This window comes from Catharus ustulatus, chromosome 22 (genome assembly GCF_009819885.2).
Source record: "Catharus ustulatus isolate bCatUst1 chromosome 22, bCatUst1.pri.v2, whole genome shotgun sequence".
NCBI lineage: Eukaryota > Metazoa > Chordata > Aves > Passeriformes > Turdidae > Catharus > Catharus ustulatus.
The window spans coordinates 3,734,602-3,755,409 of NC_046242.1; the positions used below are offsets into that span (position 1 = coordinate 3,734,602).

Sequence of the window (20,808 nt, forward strand, 5' to 3'; positions counted from 1 at the left end):
GTCTTATTGCTCAAGGTCAACACACAAATGATGGACAGTCACACCCAAAGAAGAAAGAAATCTGAGCTTTTGTATTTCCATACTTTTTTCTCTTTGAATTCCCTCACACCAGACTATTATACCAACTGAGTACACCAGAGTGTGCCTGGAATGAACAGAGTATCATTTCAGTAAAATAATCAAACCACTCACTTGAGTAAAAAAACAGTCCAAGCAAGGGGGAGACATAATGCCTGCAGTCAAGACATGAAAGGAAAATACAGAACAGATGAAGGCCATCAAAGAAACAAAAGAAAGTGATTTCAGAATAAATTTCTAGATTTCCACATTTGGCTATGTACACAAACATCTGCATTTCCCAGCTACTGGAATGTTCTCACTTGGATTAGCTCCACAGTCAGCATTGCATTTTGATCACAATCAGACTATTTGGGATGCCATTGCAATAAAACACAGCAGCTGAAAACCTTCTCTGCTTTCCTACTTCTGTTCCCTAGAACATGCTGTGCCCTCTGTCATGCTCACTGTTAGTTCTCTTAGCAACAATGCACCATTTTAATGGGACTATGGGTATTTATTCAGTGTGACAAAGCATTCAGCTCTGTAACCTTGCTCAGTGAGATCAAGCACCTTCCAGTGGCTCTGCCATGTCCTCACCATACAGCTGGATTTCCAAGCATCATTTTGGATTATGGAACCTCTGTAAAAGCTGACATGTAAGACACTGTCCACACTTACAACAGTCCCTGTGAGAGCTGGGACAGTTCTCTCTACATTAAAAACAAGTTTAGAGGGGTAGCACATCATTTAGTGTTTACCTATACACTTGTTCTCTTTTCATTTAGCATCAATATTCCCATTCATGCTTCTACAAATGCTGACACAAAGCAATCTATGAGGTTATATCCACTGAGGTAATTTAACGTGGCAAAGCAGTACCCAGATGTAACTTCACTCCCATAAACCATTTCAGCCTTTGTGTTTAAAGCAGTCACCATCATCAGTCTCCCTCCTCCAATGCCAGTTATTACAGCTGCATGCAGAAGAGGGCTCTCTATTCCAGTGCTTGTGTTCTGACATATTCCATCCTGGACTCCCTGCAGTGCTGTTTCCCTGGCTGCATTCCCAGGATCCTGTGCTGCATCATCTGTACAGGTTTTCTTGTCCCTGCTCCTCCCAAGCATCATGCCTCTTCACTGGCTTGTGAATCCCAAATTCCTTTGGATACAGCTAGTCACTATTAAATTTGAGGGTTTACACACTAATTAACAGCAGAATGGGATCTGTCTTTGGGTTACTATGAAACATTTGTGCTGTTACAAGGCACATCATTTTCTTCCAAGGGTATATAAAGGCTTTTTTTTCCTTTTCTTAACAGAAATCTCTCTCTGGTTAGTAACATTGTTCTGTCACACAGCCAAAACCTGCAGAGGCTGTGACAAATAGGGAGGTCACGGTCAAATTTAATAAGAGCTCACATTCCCTTGGAAATGCCACCAGGGAGCAGACAAAAGCAAGCATTTGCTGAGCTCCTGGGGGAAAGCAGAGCGTTTGCATTGAAGCCCTTGGTATGCAGATGGTGTCGCTGCCTTCCCAAAGAGGCTTAGGTTTGAAACCTCTGGGAAGGAGCTGATGGGGACAGCGTGGGGTGGCTCAGGATGCTCAGGGCTGGCTCTGTGTTCTCACACCTCTGCCGTGTCCCGGGAATAGCGGGCAAACAGCTCTGCTCACTCAGAGAGAGAGGAGGGAATGCTATTGATAAATGGGGAAAACTCCAGACAGCGAGCCCTGCACCGCTGTCCTGCTCTGGAGAAGCGGGGCTGGCTCCGCTCGCCCCGGAGCCGCAGTCGGGACGGGCACGGGCCACCGGCGCCACCACCCGGCTACAGGGGCTGCCCAGGCTGCTCAGACCATCCAGCCTCTCCCTTCTCGCTTCATTGCCCTCCCCGTGGGGTGCAGATCAGTCTGTGACTGCCGCAGCAGCAAAGGCACGGCCGCGCTGCTGGGACCTTGGCACACCGAGTGGCGCTGGCAGCACGGGTGACAGAATCTTGTCCTACCTGTGCTGGGCTTCAGGCGACTCTCAGCCAGCTCTGAAATGGCTCCTGTTGTGATGGTTTTCTTCAGCCTGGACACCCCCGGAGCTGCTGCTGCCCCAGGTTTTGTGAGCGTGTCCTCGCTGCTCGCCCGCTTCAGCTGCGACACAGAGGGGGGAACACGTCAGGACCCTGAATGTTCCCATCGGTCAGTTCAAAATGTAAGATTCCTTGGAAAAAATTAACATTTCCATAAAGTAACCCCACGGGAATATCGCCTTGATAATTGGTGTACCTAATCTTTGTATTGTGTTGCATTCTAGGTTTTTGTGAAGGGGGTTAAGAGATGAAACACTGTTCCAACAATAAAGAATCAAACTGGGAAAGACTGTTCCAAAAGGCAAATAATTGAAAGGTAAGGAGAAAACAGTTTACAGGAATGGTCTGGCAACTCATGGCAACTCTGGCAACTTTTTTGCGAAGGTATCTCTGGTGATACAAGTCTATAAGTGCCTACTCAAGAAACCCATGGAACACAAGCACAAGGTAAGATTCAAAGAGAAACACTGAAATGATCTTGCTTCAGCAAGCAGAAGTTGCAGTTTATCCCAGAAATTTGGTCAGCTGATTTCCCATTTGTGTGCCTCTAGTAACAACCTCCAATTAATTTCAGGAAAAATATTTTAAATATTTTAAGACCAAAGCATTGGAGAGTTTCCCTAGAGCAATAGTTTTTCTGTAATTTTGAGTTTGTGGACACCTCAAGTGTTTTCTGAAATGAAAATCGACTTCCTTTGAAGTTGTCTATTGACACCAGGGGGTCCCTGAAGCACAGGCTGAACATCACTGCTGGCTTAAGAGAAAAGAGGGCACACAACAAGCACTGGCCCTATTTAGTGCTTCCTGAATGTGAAACGTTTAAGCAAAATGAAATCTTTCAACTCTAATTCCTTCTCCCTTTCATCTCCTCCTCTGACTCAGAGCCTGTGGTTTCCTGGACCCTGTGAGCCCATAAGTTTCAATAGCTGAAGTGTTGATGTGCTCCAGGATACCAAACAACGAACGTTTTGCCTTCTGGCAGAGGTTTTGTCAGCTCACTCTTAGGAGGAGAATGGAACAACCTGACTTCCTGACCTTTAGAGAATTCTGCACTCTCTCTGAAGTAATTTCTTCAATGTGTTCTTTCCTATAGCAGCAACTACGGTGCCTTTTCTGCTCCCTTTCTTCAAGGAAGCCACTTGGATGATTTTGCATGTGCAGCTGGATGACAATTTGAAGGCATTAACTGTCATTAGGAAGAAATCTCTCCACAATTAACACTAAATTTAACAAATCAATCGTATCAGATTTCCTGATTAGTGTCCTCAGTGGCATTCCTTCAGAGGGGCTGCCTCAACCACACAGCACAACTTGCCTGGAGCACTGAAATGCCCTATTGGTAAGTGCATCTAGGAGTCCACTGCAAGTTCAATAAATTAATCCTTCCCTTGAAAAACTGTGACAATTAATGAAGTTTTAATCAAGAAAAGAGCTAAATACTGTCTATGTACTGTTCATTCAACTTTATTACTGGAAAGTTATAACCTTGGTCTGGATTTGGATGACCAGGTTATTTCTCTTTGCTGGCTGCAAGAGTGCAGATGCAGCAGCATTTCAGGTGTGTTACTCATTTTCTTAAAAACATTACTTGGACAGAAGTTTCTGCTATTTTAAAAATATATCTGTACAAAAAAATAGTATTAATAAAATGCATTTGTTACATTGCAGTATCTTCTGTAAAAATATTTTGCCTTGAAGGGAGAGGCACAGGTTTTTAGGAATGCTGGAAATTCATTAATAAATCTCTTTGAATTTCTTTACATGTGTAACTATCAGCTGAACTAAGAATTTGCCATTTGTTTTTCCCCATCTTCAAAGTTTAGGCAATTCCCTCACCCACAGAGTGTACAAATACAGTACATGCAAAATACTTAGAGAAATGTGTATTAATCTAATATACAACAAAATTTAAGTCTCTCTACACTTAATACAGTGGGTGTAGCTTTGAGGACTAAAGCAAAGCTGTAACCTGGAACAAGACTGGAATGCTGGCACAGTCTCCAAGGATTTGTACCTTGCTGAGGCGGGATTCAAAGGCAAGGGAAGTGGAGGATTTGGATGTCTTCATTCCTGTGGAGGTGGTGGAAAGAGCTTTTCCTCTGTCAACCCCATGGCTCCCTTGCTTTGCTATTGCACTCCAAGGCCTGGCACTACTCTTCATTTTCTTCCCAAGTAACTCAGGCTACAGACTCTAAAAAAAAAAAAAAAGAAAAAAATGTTTATATGTATTTATGCACTCATACAAAAATGTAATTTATCTTTATGTGACCTGGAAGGGCAAGAGAGATACCTGGCATGAGTTTAATGGGCTGAAAAGGCCGTGCTAAACTTGATCCCCTCTCTCACACACATCAACACTGAGCCTGGAGAAACCCTCAGAGCAGGCTCAGCCCCTTTTACTTTTCATACCAACCACAGAAGGAATATTAACTTTTTTTGGGGACTGTTTAAGTCCCAAACGTCTCTCAGGCACAGCAGAACACCTGTAAATGCTGAAGCACAATGAAAGAGCAACTGAGAACACTGAAACCCTCACCAATGTAAAGCAACCTTGGGATAAAAGGAAAATTACTTATTTTACCATTAGATCCAGCATCCTCAATGCAATAACACTCACTTCTAGGAAGTCATGAGATGCAAGTTCCCTCAGATGGATGGAAAATGTGTCTTTAACTTATCAGACTCTTCTAGATGAGCAGCAGTGGTGTTGCCACAGTGATAAAAAGATGTTTCACAATACCAAGATTCACAAAGCATAGTGAAAAAAAAAAAAAAAGAAAAAAAACTTCCTTGCAAACGAAGATCCAGATCCACTATTCCTCAGAGAGAAGCTTATGCAAGAGAGAAATCCTGCCAGGAATCAGCAAATTGACATGATTTCCTTTTTTTGGATGTAGCTGAACACATTTCAGCTGCCAGCAGGAACAACTAGCCTGTTTCTGTCAGCAGGCTGACAGCTGCCAGTTAAACAGCTCCCTCCACTCCTGGACATCTAAACCCATACATTTTCACCAGCCATTGCACAATCCAAACCATGAGCAGAATAAAAGCATTATTTGGATTTTTTTCCAAATTCCCATCAGCCTGCTGGGCTAGGAATGTGAGGGATGGGAGGTGGCCTGATAGCTCCTGTCCTCCCCCACTTCATATGAGCAACACTTTTCTTCATTTTCCAAAATAGACACAGGATGTAGCTGTGGCTCAGCCTTGTGTAGGCAGAGGGTAACTTGCTCCTTGTGTGTTAAACAGGTAACCAGAGTATCCTCAAGCACAGATTTTTATGAACACTGGAAATTCATTAATAAATCTCTTTGAATCTCTTTACATGTGTAACTATCAGCTGAACTAAGAATTTGCCATTTGTTTTTTCTTCATCTTCAAAGTTTAGGCAATTCCCTCAGCCACAGAGTGCCCTTCAGAGGAAGGGTGAGCTTGGACAGCAACACTTTGACAGAGACACCAGAACAATTAATTCCTGAGTCAGGAGGGGCTCTGGTCACATTTTTCCTCATTTGCTTTGCACCCAATTTCACACTCATAAATAAGAGCACTCACTGAACTGCCAGGACACAGATCTGTGTGGGGCCAAGGTGGGTTTGACAGAGGCAGCACCTTCCAGCTGTGTTCAGGGAGGTGAAGGCAATGTCAAGAGCTCAGCTGCTGTTGTGCAGAGAACAGAGGCAGCAGTGCCATCCCCTCTGTTTGTCCTTGGTGCCTCTTGCAGGGAGGGCTGGCTGCTCTCTCCACAGCAGCTCCCTATCAGCTCCTAAATAAAGGAATTTAAAAGTTAGTTGTTGTTGCTAAATATAGGCATCACCCCATTAAAATTCTTAACACATCCAGTGAGGAGCCACCACTGATCTCATTAAGTCTTTGGTGATGATTATGCTGATCAGTGCTTTAAAGCCCTGACAGATATGTAAACTATATTACAATAGAAAATATTATTTAGCATTCCCACAGCTCATGATCCACCCCAGCAAGCTTTGGTGCTTTACAATATTTAAAACCTATATTTTAACAGGCTCTTAATCCTTTTAACATTCACTGTATTTATATGGGTGAACAGGCAACTACACATGCAAACTCTCTTGCTGATTAGATCTCCAAATTATGCAGATTTTGGTTTTTTGCAGATCCAGTGGTTGCACATATACTGCTTTATTATACCCTCTGGTTTTCTTCATAACTGTACCTCATATTTTCCTGCCTTAAGCTGTGCAGATGCTTTCCTGATATCCAAAGGAATTTAATTTTGAGTCGTCCATGACATTTTCAAGTTGCAGTGGAGTGATATGCTCATTAGACCATGATGTTAGGAATAAAAGGAAGAGGTACTTAAAAAAAAAAAACCCAAAATCAAACCACAATTCAAGAATTCCAGCCAGTAGCCTGAGGCTTTTTCATGTAAAGAGAGCTGAATTATTTGCCATGAGGATTCAATAACATTTTACTGCACCAAACACATGAAACTAAAACTGAGAAGAAATACCTGGATTTATTAGTGTTTATTATTAGTTTTCCAGGTATTTATAGGAGAACTGGCATTTGTAAAAGATGGACTTAAGACTTCTCAGGTATTTGGCTAACCTGAATTTGCCTTGTAGATAAAGATTTCCATCTCTGAAGTGGGATTCCAAGACTTTTCACAAGCCTTAAATGTACTTCAAAGCATCAAGGCAGGTTGCACACTTCCTAAGCTGCTTTCATTCCTAAGTAGGTGACACATATTTCAGTTATTAGAAGTACTGCTTCAGGAGTAGTGCAAAATAAAACTACTTAAAAAAAGGTGGAAAAAAAAAAAGTCCTGCTGTTCTTTGATGAGAGCAGAAAATCCATTCTCAGAGTCAGCATCAGCTTCCCCCTCCTCCAAGTGCAATTTATGGCACTACAATGAAAAACAACACAAAAAAGCTCCATGGAAGCTGTGAGCAGTGGGGACAATGGAAAACCCTGAAGTTCAGTATCATGAACTTGCTCCTGGAACCAAAATATTAACTCAGCCATCCCAAATGTCTGCAGCCAGGCAGCAACCAGGACACCCAGCACTGGCAAGGAGGTTTTCCTGTCCTGGAGCAGAAACAGCACATTTATTAAAAACATCAAATCCAGCTCTTATCTGCTTGTCTTAGAAGGAACTCTGCTGTATTTTCACTAAATCTCAGCCTTCCCTTCCACAAGGAGCCCAGAGAGATTGATTTGATCTCTAGGTTACCCCAGGGAGCCCTGAAAGAGAAGCAGCTTTCCACAAGAGACACAACCAAGCTGTTTCTGCAAACACAGACAAAAATCACTTGTTTTACACCCATTCTGTGTCAATAAATTTCAGGTGAGAGCTGCTTCTCATGGGAAAATGATCCCCTTTAAGCAATGCCTGGGGCTCTGGTTTGAGTTTTCATTTTTGCACACTTCACAGGGAATTTTCCTTAGGAAGCAAAAAGAATTACTGCTATCCTGAGGTTCAAAGTCCTCCTCAGGCATCAGCCAGAGCACTCAGCTGGCCAAACTAAATCCCTGTAGCATGCCCTGCTTGGAGCTGTACTCTGAAAATAAGGAAGCAACCCCATGCTGAAATAAATGTTCCATCAGCAAGATGGAACTTCAGCAAAATTGGTTCTATTGCCAGGCACTTCCAGACTGCAGGGGTTTGGGCTGGATTAAAAAAAAATCTTTTACACCCAAAAGTGGTGTGTGAATACAGCCCTCCTCTGAAACAGGTACTGCAAATGATAATCAGGTTTACCAAAAATGTAAAGCTGGTCCTGACAGAGTTGCTTCTCTCAGTAATCCTCAGAATTCCCTGCAGGCATCAGCCTTTAAAAATTCAGGCCATGCTATGCAGTTCATCCTTTCTTACTGGTATTTTTCAAGGATATTTGGAATATGTTGATGAGGACTATTCTGGCAGCTGGCAGAAATTCTGCAGACAATTTTACTTGAAATTTTACTGTTTTATTAAAGGCTGAGAAGCCAGACATTTCTTTATTAGCCAGTCCACATGCATTCATTAATACAAGTCTTTAGGACCAGCCTAGAAGGATTCCCATTTTATGGCTAGAAAAACTGGATTAAGAATTTATCCTAACTCCCAGGCAGTCAGCATCAGCAGAAACAACACCAGGGCTCCAGGATCTTTAGACCTGGCTGTGGATCAAAAGAGGAATTCACCAGTTCTGTGGAATAAACTTCTAGGATACATTCTGCTGACTATTAAAATCTATTTTATTCTGAAGAACTAAAAGGAATAGATAAATTGAGTTGAGTAATGATGAGCAATATTATTTCACAGTCAGGAAACCTAAGAGTTGCACCATTAAATAAATAAAAATTATTAGCATATCTACAGAAATAAAATTACACAGGAAAATCCCTGTTGGGGGATGGAAATCATCTGTAGCCTGTATCTAATTGTTACACAATTTAGGTTTTGGTGCCCATGTCTGTGTGTCAGGACTCAGCAGGAAACTGCTGAGTTAAAAATGAACTCAGAGTTAAATTAAAGCAGAGTCATGCACAAGATGCTTTGGGAAAAGGAATGAAATAAAGAATTATGAAAACTCATTACTGATCTGGAGAGGAAGGTGCCAGATGGCAGCTTCAGCAGGACCTGGGAGTGCCCAGCAGCCCTGAAGGATGAGGCCAAAGTCCCAACTCTGCAGCTAAGGCTCTCAAAGGACACAAGTGTGACTTTGGTGCCTCAAACCCCACAGTCCCCAGTGCCATTTTCCTGTAATTCAGTTACTTTTCATTACATCCAAAGGTCAGACTATTCCAGAAGCTTTATTACACACACTCACTAATTCAAAGCACGATTTTTTTTTAAATTTTTTTTTTTTTTGTAAAATCTGCATCATGTTTCTACTGTTTTCACTAGAATCAACTTCTGCTATTTTCAGACAAACTATCAACTGGAACATAGAAACATCTAACAAGTTCAGTAAACTGTAAAGCATTTTCTAGTGGCACGTAGGAAGCTCTATGGCAGGATAGACAGCTGGGCTAAAATAGAATTCTTCTCTGCCTTTCACATCAATTAACTTTAAACAACAATTTTTAGGCTTGACAGATGCTTCCATATGACTCATCTTGATTTCTTAACTGATATTAGGAATCAAACCAGGGAAGCTGATAGTCCAAATACAGTAATTGGTAATGTGGAGATAGAGGGCATGGAGAAAAATCCATTTGGAAATGAGATTAAGTTAAAAAATAAAAACAAACTGTTATTCTTTTGGTCATCTTTAGCAGCTTTCCTCAGGTATCTGCTCCTTTTATCTCAGGAGGTTTTCTGCATCTATCCATTCTCTTTAATTGTTATTTCCTTGGTTTTGGTGTTTCTGAGGCTCTCAGTGCAACCTTCCTCCATCACTCCTCTAAGCAGACATTGCTGGATTCTTGCTGGCACAAAGCTCAGCTTTCATTAGAATTGCATGAAAAAGCCCACAAAAAAACCAAAAATAAAACCAAAAAACCAAACCCAAGCCAGATCACCTGCTCTCAAACACAACTCAGACATAAAAATACCCATCTCCCAAAGCCTCATCTCTAAGGCTCCTCCTATTTTTGCTGTCCAAAAAGAATCAGTTACAAACCTGACCCCAGACACTTCACAGTTTCCTCTGGTCTATCTCACAAACTCCTTCCAACCTCACTTGCAGCTGCATTTTCATGGTTTGCTGGTAGAGGACCAGGAGACAAGACATCACTTGGAAATTTTCATGTCCAGACAGCAGGGCAGATTCTGCTGGTTTTATTCATGCCTCAAGCAAAGATGATTTTAGTGCTATTATTATTTTTCAACTTTTAAGAGTGAAGAAAATTCTACTATAATAAAACAGCTAGGCAGCTGTAGAATCCAAGTGATTTTGCAAGGAGTTAAAAAAGCTGTTAAATTTTAGACAGAGAAATGAGGATACAGACATTCCCAAGGTCACCCACTCTTTTGGGCTGCAGCTTGCTTTGCATTTTTGTTTTAAAGGTTCTTCTGTAGAACTCTTAAACATCAAAAGAGCATTTCAGTGTGGCATCAGATGAGAATTTTCTTTCCAGGGGATACAGCTCTACCTCTCCTCTATAAACAAGTTTTGCAGAGCCAGTTCCTTTGCATCAGATGCAAACAGATAACGGCAACTCCCTCAAACTTCCCAAAGTTTATCTGTGGTTTCAGTGGTAAGTGACCAGCTCACATTTTTGTGTTAAGGCTTTTCTTGCTTATTTCCTTGGTGTGTTTTCAATAATTCCCACAGTTGGTATTTATTAAGTAGCACACAAATGTACTAAAAGGCTCCAAGGATGTCCCAAGTACATCAGAGATGGCCCAGGCAAGGACAGCACACGTGACAAATTTCCAGCCATCAACTCAGCCTCCAAAACCACCTCCATAAACAAGGCTGCCAGAGGCCAGGCCAGCAACTGCAAATCTCCATGTCTCAACATCATTCCAAATAAAATCCTCTTCCCACAATAACCATGAGAGTCATTGATGACTTTTTCAGGCACTGCAAAACCTTCTGCCCACCCTCCTCCTCAGCAGCTCTCCCTGGAGTTTTGGCTTTGTCAGCCTTTCACTCATCATTAGATCACATGAGAAAAATGCAGAAATCACAACAAAATCTCATGTGTGTACATGGATAAGGGATCAGTTCAGCTGCATTTCCTTGTCCTTGCTCCATGCTGCTGGCCATACATGAGACAGGAAAATACAGATATCCAGCACAGTGACTGATGCTGGAAAACCAAGGCAAAGCTGTAGTCAGAGATGTCTGGGAACATGCTTGTCCTGGATTTGAATTACACTGTTTGTACATGGATTCTCCATCTCCTCCTCCTCACATTGATTATCTAACCAGGCACCATTACACAGCTCAGAGGAGAAATGCTGCTACCTCCTTCTGACCCCTGATCCTATAAATGAGAGGATAAAGAAACAAAAATCCCAACCCAGCTGTAATTTTCTACATGATGTGGTAATTCTGAATCACAACCATCACGTTACTGAAGGATGCACAGGGAGATTCAGGAAGGCTAAAAATGATGCATTGATTCCAAACTCCCTTTTTGAAGTTACAACCATGTTATAATCATGAAGAATTAGGTCACTCTGGGCTTTCCCCAATATGACTCTGTCATGAATAGATGGTTTTAATTTATGGTTTTTTCATATTTTCAAGTTGAGAACAAAAATGTTTCAGAGCCATTTCAAGGCAGCTATTGCTCATTAATCCACAGTCTTTGAACTACTGTCCCAGTGAACACAGCACAAAGCAAGTGACACATTTGGCCACTTCATGTTTTGCCAAGCCACAAGAAGGAAGAAAAGGAGGTTTCATTTCAGATAGAGCAAGAGCTATATAATTGCTGAAGAAATTAAGAATAATTACAAGTGGTTTGCCTGATAATTACCTGCCATTACGTTTTTCTGTAGCATAGAGGGTAGATACAACTGCAAGAAAGAAAATGATGATGTTTTTTGAATAGCAGAGATGCACAGCATGTGGCTACCCAGCAATCCTGACTGGTACATACTGGTACAGAGACTGGCAGCTTCCCTGTCCCCTCAGAGCATGGAGGGATGATACCAGAGGCAACACATTCCATGGAATTCCACCTGATTCCATCCTCAGCTTCAGCACAGAATCATCATCTCCCCTCAGCCATGCAATCTTCCCATGCCTTAGTTTTTCCATTTGTAAAGATGGGATAATAATTGCTCACTAAATAGGATACTTATGAAGATGGACTCATTCGTTTGCCTTGGAAAGGAACCCCACAGGGAAAAAAAGCAGAAATTAGATAAATCAACATCTGTCACACAGCACACAAGCTAGCAGCCTCACAGATTGCCACATGCTGGGATGTTTCCCTGACTCCTGTTTTCCATCCATCACAGTGCACAGAAATCACTGAGATCTGGAAGCCATCCCTTAAGGAGACATTTATCTCCCATTAAAGTGCAGAACAGCTCACTTGAAGTTCATAAACTGGCAACTTCTGAGCGTTTATGAGCCACAGCGTGAACTTCTGGCAGAAAGGGCTCTGTGCAAAGATGGGGCCATAACTCCAAAGCTGCAGGAGAAACCAGAGGACTTCTGCATTTTAAAAATATTCATAACCAACAGGAACAGAACAGACCTAAGCAACAGTACCAACAGTTTGCAGCTGTGACTTTGGGGGCCACTGATGGACTGAATGAGCCACCTTGGTGAGTTACACAATGGAATTAAATTGGTTTAGAATTGCACAAGAAAGGGAAGGGGTAGCACATGGCCATGTGCATGTTGGGATGAGGAATTCCTGTGCCAGCTACCTGGGCAGTTGTGCAGACAAACAGCACTGCTTCAGCTAATCAGGTATCCTGTCTCCCCTCCTACAGGGGCAAAGAACACTAATTCAGAAACAAACATGCAAACCAGAAAGGATCAGCAGGGGATATCTAGAACTGTACACAAGAGAAAAAGGTAGAGAATCCCTGTTTTCAAACCAGTTCTACCACTAACCCTTTACTGCTACACGCTCAGGGCTTAATTAACATCTCCACAACTTTGCCATATTACCTGCTCTATAAATGCTGCTATTATTGCCATTGTTTCTATGACCAATCTTCATCCACAACACAATTTTCAAGACAACAGTGGAGGTGCTGTAATGAAAGGCTCCTGCTGAGAAGCTGCTCTGTGCTGTGGGGCTGTAAGAGCTGCTGGAGTGCCCCCAGTGCTTGCCCTGCTCCCACAGACAGGAGCTGCCAAAGCTCCTGGCTCAGCAGCCCGTTCCCTTCTGCCCTTCCTTGGCTGGACCGGGGCACAGGCAGCAGCAGAGGAAACTCAGCTCGTGCTCCTGCTTCGTTTAACGACCGTAAATTGCCAGAGGAAAAAGCAGGAACAGAAACAGCTTCACCCCTATCACTACATCTATGTAGTGCAGGAGGAGAACACAGTAACCAGCTCTCATGAGGGGATTTCTTTCTCTGCTTGTAATGGCTTTTAGATCACCTCCAGCCCATTTTCAGCTTGTTTACCCTGTTTTTTATTAATTCCATTTAGTTTTATATTGAGATACTATGAAAAAAGTGATGTTGAGCAAAGCAGGTTCATTCACTCTACGAATACATTACTGACCCAAGAATCCTTCTAGAGATAATACAGTTCCCACCATAAACCCCATAAAAGATAATAAAATACTTACAGTAAAAGCTTGTCCTCTTTTCTGCATTAAAAAGAAAAGTGTCTCCCACTAGCTTCTGACAGCATGTGCAAGCCAGACTGAAAATTCAGGGCTTGAGTGCTTCCCTGAGAGGAAAACCACATTGCAGAGAGACACAGAGAGCTGCTTGAGAAATGATTCACACACGGAAGCGAGCTGGCTCCTCCGGCGCCTCGGCATTCAGCACACACAGGCACTGGCTTACTCAGGGGAATGACAAATATTATATTTTCATCAAAGCAAGGAGCATTTATGCAAGAAAGCAATTTGTAGCCTACGTCCAGAACACTGAGATGCTTCAATCCTTAAAGCAGATGAAGAGTTTCTTTCAGGGTCCCCAAGTGCAGGACTGGACGCTGGGCAGAGCATAAAGCACAGACTGGTCTGGATAATCCAATCAAGCAAAAACATGCAGCACATGCCATGGAGAAAGGGCAAGGAGGTGGCACAGAAAAAGGCATTTTCAGAGGGAAACACAGAAGCAGCTTTCAGCTTTTCTATTCCACAATAACACATCCCCCAGAGTGCCAGCAATCACAGCCAGGACACCTGATAACATTTCCCTTGCCTCCATCAAAGTGAGTGTATGGAAGGAAGATGCACTAAGACAGAAGCTTTTAATTTTTACTTTTTGACTTGAGCTGCCCAAGAAGGGTCAATCTGTTCTTTATTTAGAAGAGAGCAAATAAAGGACAAGATTGAACAAATGCTTCAGAATGTTCCTCTTCCTTAAGATTTTTGAAAAGAATTTCATGACTGAAAACAGGAAGAAAAAGGCCAGAGGTCTTCACAGAGTTAAAGCAAGCAGAGATAGTATCAAGCTGAAGGAGACAGAGGGGATGCAAAGACATCAAATCCAAATTTCAAACAGAAAACAAATATGTTTAAAACAGGGCTTCTTGTCCAAATCTGTCTAGTGAGGGGTCTGATAATCCTGGTGTCTCTGACCATTCAGCCTGTGATTACAGATCAGGAATTCTCCCTCCCAACAGTGTGAACCTGGCATTTAATTCATGTTGATACTACAGTAGATGTTCCTAGTAGAAAAATAGGCAAGATTTATAATATTTGAAAAGTGTTGATAGATCTGAGAAGTCCAACCTTATTTCACCCCCCTTACTCGAGGTGCCAAAGAGGCCTGAGGGAAGCTGATGTTATGCCAAGAGTAAATTTATGTTTCAGCTCAATGTTGGCACCACTACTCTTGTCCCAGAGTAACCAAACCTTAAAAACAGATTGAGTCCAAGCCAAATCTCCTCTGAAAATTATGGATTTGGGATCCAACTTTCTGATATCTGTGAGAGTAAGCTCTTGCCTTATGTTAAAATGCCAGAACAAGACAAAAGAGCACACCATGACTTATTCAGCACAGGATAAAGCTCTGTGTTTGGCAGGTCCCAAGCAGACATTCATAATTCTAAGTCCCTAAATTCAGTCAGGTGCTATTCCAACACCCACAATGTACCAATCCTTTTATCCAGCCCATCCTTACAGCTTCTTCCATATCCAAGGTCAGGCTGTGTGATCACCGGTAGAATTGACCTGTTCTGTATTTTTACACAACATTCAGAGTTCTTGAGATTATCACAGCTCAGATAAGGAGGAAGTTCCTGTAGATAGTTGATCTGCATGGGGTGTTCCTCCTCCCTGAGGAAGTGAGCCCAGGCAGAGGCAATGAGGTCACTGGGGTGCCCAGGGGAGGGACAGAGCTCAGCCCTCTGCTCTGACCACAGACCCCCTTACAACTGAACAGATGCAGCTCAAAAATCCCACTCAGGGCAAACAGCTGCAGGTACCTGGACCTGAGCTCACAAATGACAGGGACACCAGGTGCAGACACCTTGCTGAGAAGCTTCTTTGGCTGAAGAAACCATCTCCTTTTTGGAGTGCAGCATTCTGCCCCTCTGCCGTTGCTGGTGAGTTTGTTCAGGCTCAGAGGGACAGCAGTGTTGGCAGCTTGATAGGATTTCCTGTCCTCCAGCCAAGAGAAATAAAGAACTGAGATGATGGAGTGGGGAGGGAAGATGAGCTCCTGTACTGCACTCTCAAATATCTTTGGGATACATTGGATAAATATAACCTGACCAAAACCTAAAAATGAAATGCTTGGCTGTAAGGAGACAGTCACAACATTTACATACTTCAGCTTGGGGAGACAGCCTGGAATAGTGGTGGAGAATTTCCCCAAACCCAGCAAGAGCAGACAGTATATTTGTTTATTTAGAGGTTTTCTTGTAGCCCTTATGTCTATAATTGGCTCTTCACTTAGACCAAAGAATTATTCAGCATAAAACTTTCTGCATTGATAAATTGCCTTTCTGTTTAATGAAAAAAGCAGCCCAGAAACAAACAGCTGAAATGAGTTGGCCAGGCTCAAAGAAAGCCAGGGCCTTAACCATAATTACTTTCACACAACCAGGGTGAGAAAACAATTTCAAGTAGCAATATAAACTTTTTTCAAGTATCTGCCAGGTTCTCACCCAGCTGGTAAAATTGGTTGACAGACAAAATAACAGTGAACATATTGCCTGCATTCTGCTCAGTGCTCTTGCTCCCACAACTTCCCTACAAGGTGTGAGAGAACAAGATCAAACCTCACCATTAGTACACCTTTAAAATACTGCATTTGAGGAATTTAAAGGTTTTATGTTGCAAACTGCATTAATGGTACAATTCCATGCAATAAATTGGGCAAAGGGCAGAATTTAGAGGGGCACAGCTCATTTGAGAAACAAATGCATGGTGTGGAAAAAAGGCATTCACAAGGAACAAAGTTTAAAATATCTTTGCATTTACAGATATTTATGCCATATTTAACTGCTTTTGTGCATGAAACAATCTTAATTACAAAGGAGAGAAATTCCATAAACAAGGCTATTATGTCAATAACAATGTCTTTTTAAAGCAAGTCTCTAATTCAGCTGTAAGGCTTGGGACATTGCTGTCTGGAGTTAGAAAACCATAAGCAATTACAAAGGCAAGGCTGCATCACACACTGGGTATTAGTGGAGCCAGGCCATGACTTTGGGACAGCATTTACTCTGTGCTTCCCTCCCTTTTGGACAGAACTGATCCAAACTTCTTTATTTTCTCAGTTGCAGTGCAGATGTCAGGAAGTTCACGCTGCTGGTGGACGTTTGCAGAGTGAATCATGGGGCACCACTTTTCCATTTTGACAAAAACAACTCTGCTCAGTCAACAAGATGCTGCTGATCAAATGAGTGGCTGCAACTCCTGCAGCTGCTGCCAAAAAGGCTCCACCAGCACAAGCAAGCTGTGTGAGCTGGCCTGGAGAACTGGGATTTATTTTTCCTTCCCTACTCACAGTTTCAACACCTGAGGGGCTCAGCCTGTGGCTACCAGCTTTGACCTGCAAGTGGAGAAAATGCTGGATTCTGGAAGAGACTAGAATAATTAAATTGGGGTGAAAAAAGGCAGATAATGTTTTATGGAACATGGAGTGCTATAGAAGACAAGAAAAACAGCTTCCTCTGGTGCCTATTGCCAAAATTTCAGAAGACCAGACAACAACTTGAGAATTTCCAAGGGAACAGCCACTGAGTCAGTCAAAAATAGAATTAAGAAACTGCCTGTTTCAAAAGTAAGTCTGTAAGATGTGCCAGCATTTTTCAGTATTTCTGTCATTTCCGAGTAGAACATGCAAGAGTTAACACACATTTATCTACCAAAAAAAAAAAAAAACCAAAAAAACCAACCCACAGAAAAAGGCAAAATGAGAAAGGAAATCTATGTAGCAAAGAAACACTCATCATATTTCATATATTTAAAAATCACTGATCACTTCTGCACTTTTTCTTTACAATTTTCAGGTATCTCTACTTCCTTAGGCATCATCAACCACCAAGGACAGCCTTGCTGCTGTCACCCTGTTATTCAAAATGTGGATAAATCTGAACATGCAAAAAAGGCAATACTGAGTGCTCTTCCCTGAAAGAGGATAAGACTTATACTGTCCTTTTTCACCAACTGATTTTTTTTTATTTCAATGATTACAAGCAAGAAGAACTTAAGGGAAAGAGAGTAACTTTGTTTTATTATTATTCACTGTTATTTTCTGCTATATAGGTTATAATGCAGCACTCATTAACAATTCATAAAGAATTACCATATTCAAGTAGCACAGCAAGTTTTTAGTGCCTACCCAGGCAAAATCCTGCACAACCCTACTTGCTCCCTTTATTTATTGTCCCAGAGGGATCTCCTGCTGGAAAAGCTGACATTTTATCACCTCATGGGAGAGGGATTCCAACAGGTTGGGAACTCCAAGGAGCCCAGAACACAAAAACATTCCATTAAATCGCTGACAATACAAAGCTGCACAGCAAAATGAAGCACTGGAGAATTAAAAACCCTGATGGGACTCTGGAGCTGTGTCCCACTGCTCTGAACTTCTCTCTGCAAATGAGAGACCTGAGCTCTGAGCTTTGTTTCCGAGGGATTCACGCTGGAAGAGCTGACAGCAAAACGGGAGCAGAGCTCTGGGATCCACAGGGAGCCCAGCAGGAACCAAAGCAGGACAAATCCACAGAGGGAGCTCAGGAAACAGAAGGAGTGCAAGTCCCAGGAGAGGAACAATCCCACAATCCCTCTAATACAGATCAGGATTGCAGGAAAAGGACTCTTGGCAAGATTTGATTCCCCACACAGCAAGGCCTTGGAGTTCCCACCTTGTGGGTCCTCTCTGCATCTTTTACAGACACTCCATCAGAATCGTTGATCATTGCAATTTAATAACTCATCTATTTTACAGGTCAGGAAATGAAAGCTCCTAAATTACTGAATAAATATCACAAATTAGCAAGGGTCTACAGTGCTCATCATTTTAGCTGCCATATAAATCAGCAGTTTTGACAGGCATGCAGGCTGTTATACAGAGGGACCCAGAAATCCTGCACAGAAATTTGGCTTTGATGATGTAATCAAATCCAGAAAAAAGGGAGAATTTAAATTAAAGTTCAACAATTCCTTTCTTCTAGACAACTTGTACAAACAAACATGTTTGCTGCTGCTTAAACTTTTAAATCAGCTTAGCAGGCTTGAGAAATTGAACCATGCAGTGCCCAAACACTGAGACCCTCCCAGCATTAGCCACAATGCTACAGAAGAACCATTAAGAAACAAGTAGTGGTATAATGCAGGCAAATTCTATTCTGAGACCCAGGTTCTGCTTTCAAGACTTCTTATGAAATTATTTCCTTGGATCTCTTGGTTGGCGATCATAATCACTTCAGATTTCAAACCCTAGGTGCAAATCTGGCTCTCAACAAACCCAATAACTAAAATGAATTAGAAGCATCCTTAAGCTCAGCAAAAAAAAGCTCTTGGCATGTGGCTCACGTTGCCTGTGAGGCAGGTAAGGACAAATATCAACACTCCACCAGCATGAGCTCATCCTGCAGGCACACTCTTCCCATCAAACGTGCTCAGTGCCACTCGTGCTGGCTCTGCTGTCCCCCCACACACAGAGTGGATGCAAACTGCTCCTCTCTTCACCACAGCAGAAGCCTCCCTTACCAAAGGGCCTAAATGCCAGAAGCAGCAGCAATAGGTGCTCAGTTTTCTCTGTTTCTATAAAAGCAAGTGATAATTTAAAATCTCCAGCAGATATTGAAGTAGGAGGGCAATGAAGCAAGAGAACAGATTGCATGAAGAGGAAGAAGTGCCCCATGGAGTTTGTGACCTGTTTACCATAAGTAAATAAATAAATGAAAGCAAAACAACCCCCTGAGGTGACAGTTTGCATTAGGGTCATTAGTGACTCTGTCATGCCTACAGAAACAACTGTCATTACAGAGCAAAGGATTGATTGGCCACACAACAGGAACTCGGGAAAGAAAGCAGATGTGAGAGAAGGGAAGAGGAAGATCTGGAAGCCAGGAGAGCAGGGAAGTCACTCTGAATATTGCCCAACTAACAGCACTGCCCTGGCACACTGCAGCTGAAGGCCAAGAGGAAAACAGAACAGTTTGAGAACACCATGAAATGAAGAGAGAACACACAAACCAGTTCACAGTTCTTTCTACTCCACACAGAATCACGCAGCAACTCTGCCTGCTCCTGTGGCAGGTGGAATATCACAATTTCTCATCCTTCATTAGGGTTAATTAGCTCACTTGCTGACAGTATTGAAAGAAAGGCCAAGGCTCAGGCAGGGGGTGACACCTTCCCACTCCTGCAGGATCCTGCTGTCCAAGGAAATCCTGAGCTGTCCCTGCCTGTGGAACTGTCCTCTATTCCCTGAGCTCCAGAATAAATGTTACTCCTTTCAGTTCCACTAACATCCACTGCTATCAAAAATCAGGCATACATTATTTTGCCCCCTTTGATCTCATTCAAACCGTGAAAACAACAGCCTAAGCATTTTGCCCTGCTGTATCTCGGGGAGCTGGAAACCTTTTAGCAGCGAGAAACTCTTACAGCAGTTACCATGGTGACTCTGGTAATAGATATTTAAAGGCAGCTCACTCATAATCACATTTATTAGATATCAGGAGGCTTTAGTAAGAGAGGCACAAAAAGCTTGAAATCAGGGAGCCAGCCAGGCTTGGTGATGGTATATGAAATTTATGGGGAGGGATCTGCTTGTCCCATCATTTAGCTGGACACAAAGGGCTCCTGTTCAAATCTGGAAGGGCACTGAAGCTTGCAGAATAAACTATTTTTAGTTTGTCATTTTAAAATTGGTTCTGAAAGCCTCATTTCAATTGTGGTACTTCAATAAATCCTTTCAGAGTGGCCATTGACAGAAATATAAGAAATAGCTGTGCCACAGTTCCATCCCCCATTAGAGCCAGGCTGCTGGGAATCTCCTGGTGCCATCACCTGCAAACTCAAATCTGGATAAAGCTGAGTTGAAGAGGTGTGTTTGGTTATATAAATGTTAAATAATTTATTTCTTTAGGTTCAAGTCCTCAGCTTTCCAAGAGAACCTGCAGGAGCAGATCTCCACACAGGGAGCCACTTCACCAGGCTGTGCAGTAGTCATCAAACTGAGATTTCCTTTCTCTTTTTGCTGCACATTTCCATGACAACTTTCCTGCAGTATCAACTTTTCTCTTGGAAAGGTCTCTCAAAGAGAATTTAGGCTTCTATAGCAACAGCTGAAAGCCCTGGGAGATGATGATGCCTAAAACTTATTTTAGACCACACAAGAGTGTTTCAAATTTTCTAGGTGAAAACAAAAATACATGCAATATTGGGCAAACAGAGAGGAGAAGGAGTACCTTGCTGAAGTGGAACAAACACAAAGAAACCGCCTGACTTTGAAAAGGGGTGCAGACTTTGAGATCTGAAACGTTAGGGAGAGCAGACAGGATCAAACACTCATCTTGAAAAGCCACATCCTGTTCCTTCTCTCCGAGTTACAGAGCACAGTCACAAGGAACAAGTCTGCTGATCCTAAAAGGAGATTTTAGTCCAAGATCTCTCTCTGCAGGCTATTTTATATTGATCT

The 20,808-nt window shown here is 42.3% G+C and overlaps 1 protein-coding gene across 5 annotated transcripts in view; it reads right to left on the reverse strand.

Moving 5' to 3' along the window:
* The window catches only part of SPECC1 (sperm antigen with calponin homology and coiled-coil domains 1), an 85,856-nt gene that overhangs the window by 62,060 nt on the left and 2,988 nt on the right, over positions 1 to 20,808 (reverse strand). The window contains exons 1-4 of one of the 5 annotated variants that reach the window (XM_033078575.2): positions 13,317 to 13,489; positions 5,691 to 5,901; positions 4,150 to 4,326; positions 2,061 to 2,196 (exon numbers count right to left, since the gene is read on the reverse strand). In XM_033078575.2, the coding sequence (XP_032934466.1) occupies positions 2,061 to 2,196; positions 4,150 to 4,296 (283 nt within the window). In that variant the 5' untranslated portion in view covers positions 4,297 to 4,326; positions 5,691 to 5,901; positions 13,317 to 13,489. Of the gene's footprint in view, positions 1 to 2,060; positions 2,197 to 4,149; positions 4,327 to 5,690; positions 5,902 to 13,316; positions 13,490 to 20,808 lie in introns of those variants that run through there. The other 4 variants (XM_033078579.2, XM_033078581.2, XM_033078578.2 and 1 more) reach the window with 4 other exon arrangements.